Source organism: Camelina sativa, chromosome 10, assembly GCF_000633955.1.
Source record: "Camelina sativa cultivar DH55 chromosome 10, Cs, whole genome shotgun sequence".
NCBI classification, from domain to species: domain Eukaryota; kingdom Viridiplantae; phylum Streptophyta; class Magnoliopsida; order Brassicales; family Brassicaceae; genus Camelina; species Camelina sativa.
The window spans coordinates 5,499,798-5,505,797 of record NC_025694.1 but is presented as its reverse complement, the minus strand read 5'-3'; the positions used below and the strand labels follow the sequence as shown (position 1 = coordinate 5,505,797).

At 33.3% G+C, this 6,000-nt stretch overlaps 1 protein-coding gene across 2 annotated transcripts in view; it reads left to right on the top strand.

Moving 5' to 3' along the window:
* The window catches only part of LOC104717275, a 5,716-nt gene extending 1,326 nt beyond the window's left edge, over positions 1–4,390 (top strand). Inside the window, exons 2-6 of one of the 2 annotated variants that reach the window (XM_010434816.2) lie at positions 12–189; positions 560–1,200; positions 1,730–2,038; positions 2,846–2,977; positions 4,064–4,390. In XM_010434816.2, coding sequence (XP_010433118.1) covers positions 12–189; positions 560–1,200; positions 1,730–2,038; positions 2,846–2,977; positions 4,064–4,165 — 1,362 coding nt within the window. In that variant the 3' untranslated portion in view covers positions 4,166–4,390. Of the gene's footprint in view, positions 1–8; positions 190–559; positions 1,201–1,729; positions 2,039–2,845; positions 2,978–4,063 lie in introns of both variants that reach the window. The other variant, XM_010434815.2, reaches the window with a different exon arrangement.

Below are 6,000 nucleotides of genomic sequence, written 5' to 3'. Positions count from 1 at the left end.
CTTTTTAGCAGGATTGGGTTGGTTTACCAGCAGGAGTGAAATTTGACCCAACGGATCAAGAACTGATTGAACATTTAGAAGCGAAAGTCTTAGCTAAAGACTTTAAATCTCACCCTCTCATTGACGAATTCATCCCAACCATTGAAGGCGAAGACGGCATTTGCTACACTCATCCTGAGAAACTTCCCGGTACATATATGCATATATATCACATTCATCATATATCTTCGTTGTAATGACTATGGAAATATATAGAACATTAAAGTCACACCAACGTTTGTTCTTTTTTTTAATATATTCTGGTCACACATACACTATATACCTACCTAACTTTTCCAACCTATAAATCTATATATACATTCTTCATCCATTCCCTCTATAATCACACATGCATGTCTTTTCTTATAATATATGATTGTCTGATATGACTATCAAAGAAGAATTGGGTCAAACCAATGCTCAACTCTTTTGTTCATTTGGGTCATACCAAAGTTTGAATCTTTTTATTTCGGGTAATACAAGAAACATATAAATTAACAATAATTTTTTTTCTTGGTAGGAGTGACTAGAGATGGTTTAAGCAGACACTTCTTTCATAGACCATCAAAGGCGTACACGACGGGAACAAGAAAGCGAAGAAAGATTCAAACGGAATGTGACAATAATCTGCAAGGAAGTAGTAGCTCGGGTGAGACGAGGTGGCATAAGACCGGTAAGACAAGACCAGTCATGGTAAACGGTAAGCAAAAAGGTTGCAAAAAGATTTTGGTTTTGTATACCAATTTTGGTAAGAACCGAAAACCGGAGAAAACCAATTGGGTAATGCATCAATACCATTTGGGGACACATGAGGAAGAGAAAGAAGGAGAGCTTGTTGTGTCTAAGATCTTTTATCAGACTCAGCCTAGACAATGCAACTGGTCGTCTTCGACATCGAGCTTGAACGCTATAGGCGGCGGAGGCGGTGAAGCAAGTAGCGGCGGAGAATATCATATGAGGAGAGATAGTGGGACTACTAGTGGTGGGAGTTGTTCTTCTTCCAGAGAGATTATTAATGTTAACCCTCCGAATCGATCGGATGAAGTAGGCGGCATTGGTGGTGGCGTTATGGCCATAGCGGCGGCGGCAGTTGCGGCTGGGCTTCCGAGTTATGCAATGGATCAACTAAGCTTTGTTCCGTTTATGAAGAGCTTTGATGAGGTATGCACCCGTTTTTTTTTTTTTTAAATTATGATTTCTCGCTCAGTGAAATAACTAATTTAATATGCATACTCGACTGGTACTAAGACTTTAAAAAAAAATATCAAATGTGACTTTTGATTTATTTTGAATTCAATTTAGTTTTGACTAATTATTTACGTATGCTACTCTCGCATGAATTAGTTATAAAAAATGATGCTTAGGGTTCTTATTTGCCTGTTTTGCAAGTAAAAAGTGCTCTTTTTGGTTGCATATATTTTTTTTGTTTAAAGTGTCAAGAAATTTTATGAAAAAAAAAAATTTATCCTACGTGATAATAATGAACGGTTGGTGCTAATCAACTTTTGGCTAACAATATGACCCAAAGTTTAACCCAACGTGATAACTCTAGAAAACAATGTCTAAACCGCAACGGTCCAAAAAAGATTATGGAATAATCAAAGTAATTATATTTCTAATTAAATACATATGTACATATAATTAAATATATAATAATTCTTTTTAATTAGCAATTAAAATAACTTTTCAGGTGGCGAGGAGGGAAACTCCTCAGTCCGGGCAGGCTACATGTGAGGGTGTTATGGCAGAACAACATCGCCATCGTCATCATCGTCACCAGGCATCAGCATCAACATCACATCATATGGCTAATGACCATCACCATCATCATCAACAACACCAACAACAACGGCACCATGCATTCAACATAAGCCAGCCTACACATCCAATATCAACCATTATATCTCCATCGACTTCGCTTCACCATGCCTCCATTAATATCCTTGACGATAATCCTTATCATGTTCATCGAATCCTGCTTCCCAATGAAAATTACCAGGTAAAATAGCTAATCTTCTTCTTTTCTTTTAACATTTTACTTCTACCGAAAAAACTTATAAATACTGTTTACTATTAATAGTATTTGATTATCTAGGAGTAGGTACCAGTTTCATGTCATGAAACCAAGTTAGCTGAAGTATCACAATGATTTATATATAACAATCAAAAAAAAATTACGTTATATTAGTATTGATTAAGGTGTGAGTCATGCAAAACTAAAACATAGTATAATTTATTTTAGGGTTATGATTTCGTAAAGTAATTAATATATATATATATATAGTTACTAATACTTAATTATGTGGAGGTTTTCATTCTCTTCTTCCACACACAGGGATATATATATATATATATGTCGGTTTTTAATTAAGTAGTAGTAGACATGGTATTTCTTGCACATGTTGTTAGGTTTTGAAGATATTTGCATGCATGTGACTTAACAATGATGGGACTACATAAGCATGCAAATTGGGTTGTACCAGTATTGATTATGACAAATAAAGTATAAATAAGATAATGGTCAAGGAAAAATAAAAAAATAGAGTTACAATGCCTAATAAATAATAATTATGCATGCTAATTTAATTTAGTCTATTAAGATGTGTCTAACTAACCACCCATTATCCAAAGCGAACAAAAGCTAAGTCACTTTTTAGTGTCAGCCAAACTAAGAACAAGTAGGAAACCAATGTGGTCTTTGGTGATGGAGAGACAAGATGAGTATAAGTTTTAAGATAATTTTCTTTGAGAATTTAATAATAATATATTTTCGTCTGAAATTACTTGTCTTTATTGACTGAACAAGACACAACAGCAACAACGTCAAGAAGGAGAAGAAGAACATAATGATGGGAAGATGGGAGGAAGGTCAGCTTCTGGATTGGAGGAACTCATAATGGGCTGCACTTCTTCTACCACTCATCATGATGTAAAAGATGTAAGTTATTAATCCCTTTCTTGACTCTTAATTTCATGGGGAAAACCTCTTTTTTTTACCATCATGAGTTTTAAGAAAATATATATATGAGACATATAATCATTATCACCTAAATAAAATTGAATAAGATGTTGCTTGGTACCACGTAGATTCAGAATTATCGTATGGGAGTCATCATATACAAGTGAGACAGACCAAAATCGATGATACAAATAAAAGTTTTAAGATAATAATATTTTTATAAGGATATTGTAGCTAGTCGAAGATGACAATGTAGGTTATATTTGAATAAAAGTGAAGAATATTTTTAATAAAAAACTTTTCCTTTTTAAAAAATATATTTTATTTTTCAGTTTTGCATGAGAATGATACTTAGGACTACACTCTGCGTTTATTCTTTACTTAATTGGAAAGAGTTAAAACACAGTTAAGTAAACAAAACCAGAAAAAGATAAAGAAAGAGAGATGTGTTTGCTTTATACCTATAAATTACTCTTTTGAAAAACAATAGAAAATTTACCAGATTCTTTTCTTTTGTTTTTTTAATTAATTTTAAAACTAATTTAAAAGGCAATGATGGTGGATATCAACTTATGCTTATATGTAATATAATGTGTGTATATATATGTAAATAGTATAAAGTCTTTTTTTCATGCGTAGTACCTCGCGAGACAAGTTCGGCAAGAGACATTGATAGATTTCATTGTGTTTCGTGGGGGACAGCATGTCTGCGTTCCTTTCTTTTTTTAATCTGTCTAAAATTTGATGGAAAGTTCTTATTATTTTGTCCTATAATTTTTTTATTAAAATGTAAGTTTATACATATACGCTCCATTTGTGGAGTGCTAACAGGATTTTGGTGTGTAGATTAGGTTTTTTTTTTCCTGGGTCTAATGTCGGTTCATGTTATTTCGGATCAGGAAAGACTATCACAGGCCAGTACTGTGTATGTGAAAGTCAGTCCGGTTTGGATTTGAAAGTTAGTTTCTAACCACACCGAATGTGATAGACTACTTAGGCCAGTTCGATATCCTCACACTTTTGTATATGTGTGTGTGTATTGAGAAGCGATTTGGATTGGTGCAGGGGTCATCATCATTGGGGAACCAACAAGAAGCAGAATGGTTGAAGTACTCCACGTTTTGGTCAGCCCCTGACTCTTCTGACAACCAAGATCATCATGGGTAATTGTGCCATTTTCCATTCTGATGATCGTGTCGACCAACATCACAAAAAGATTCTACCATCAAACCTAGCTATATATCATGATGGTCATCATCATCATCATCATGATATCTCCATGGAAGGTGGTATATAGATCGATCTTGGACCAATCAAGTTATATATGCATGATTTTAAAATGGTGGAGGGTTTTTTAAGCAGCACCAAAAATCAAGCGTCTTTTGTGATATATTCAAGAGGATTTTGATATTAAAAGCAAAAAAAGGAAAAAAAAAAAGAAGAAACCAAAGTAAAAAAAAGCATGAGAGAAAAAGCTGTTATATTCCAAAGAGACTAAGAAGAAAAGAAGCAAGGTAAATTGCATGAAAGTCATCAACAGTACCATATAAAATTAGATATAAGTATGTTTATTTTTAAACCATTTCTTTTGTTATTTTAATTTCTTTATATGTCTTTTCTTTGTTTTGTTAAGTAGGATGAACTGTAAAATTTATTGTTTTTTTGTTTAATATATATGTTGGTAAATAATACTAGTATTATTTGCTTGTTTTACTACTTTCCCTATACTTTATGAATAGTTCTTTCTCCTTTTGGCAATCCGATGCACTGAAACCCAAGTGTCACTTGAAATTTGATACTATACATTTATCTATTCACGAAAGGTCGGGTTGATTGTGTATGGAATCATCTAAACTTAGTCTCAAATTATATGTTTAAGAGTATTATGTCTGACCATTTAACTCAATACTACCATACATTTGGGTGGGAATTTGGGATCTTTTCGNAGTTCTTATTATTTTGTCCTATAATTTTTTTATTAAAATGTAAGTTTATACATATACGCTCCATTTGTGGAGTGCTAACAGGATTTTGGTGTGTAGATTAGGTTTTTTTTTTCCTGGGTCTAATGTCGGTTCATGTTATTTCGGATCAGGAAAGACTATCACAGGCCAGTACTGTGTATGTGAAAGTCAGTCCGGTTTGGATTTGAAAGTTAGTTTCTAACCACACCGAATGTGATAGACTACTTAGGCCAGTTCGATATCCTCACACTTTTGTATATGTGTGTGTGTATTGAGAAGCGATTTGGATTGGTGCAGGGGTCATCATCATTGGGGAACCAACAAGAAGCAGAATGGTTGAAGTACTCCACGTTTTGGTCAGCCCCTGACTCTTCTGACAACCAAGATCATCATGGGTAATTGTGCCATTTTCCATTCTGATGATCGTGTCGACCAACATCACAAAAAGATTCTACCATCAAACCTAGCTATATATCATGATGGTCATCATCATCATCATCATGATATCTCCATGGAAGGTGGTATATAGATCGATCTTGGACCAATCAAGTTATATATGCATGATTTTAAAATGGTGGAGGGTTTTTTAAGCAGCACCAAAAATCAAGCGTCTTTTGTGATATATTCAAGAGGATTTTGATATTAAAAGCAAAAAAAGGAAAAAAAAAAAGAAGAAACCAAAGTAAAAAAAAGCATGAGAGAAAAAGCTGTTATATTCCAAAGAGACTAAGAAGAAAAGAAGCAAGGTAAATTGCATGAAAGTCATCAACAGTACCATATAAAATTAGATATAAGTATGTTTATTTTTAAACTCATTTCTTTTGTTATTTTAATTTCTTTTTATGTCTTTTCTTTGTTTTGTTAAGTAGGATGAACTGTATAATTTATTGGTTTTTTTGTTTAATATATATGTTGGTAAATAATACTAGTAGTATTTGCTTTTTACTACTTTCCATATACTTTATGAATAGTTCTTTCTCCTTTTGGCAATCCGATGCACTGAAACCCAAGTGTCACTTGAAATTTGATGCTATTACA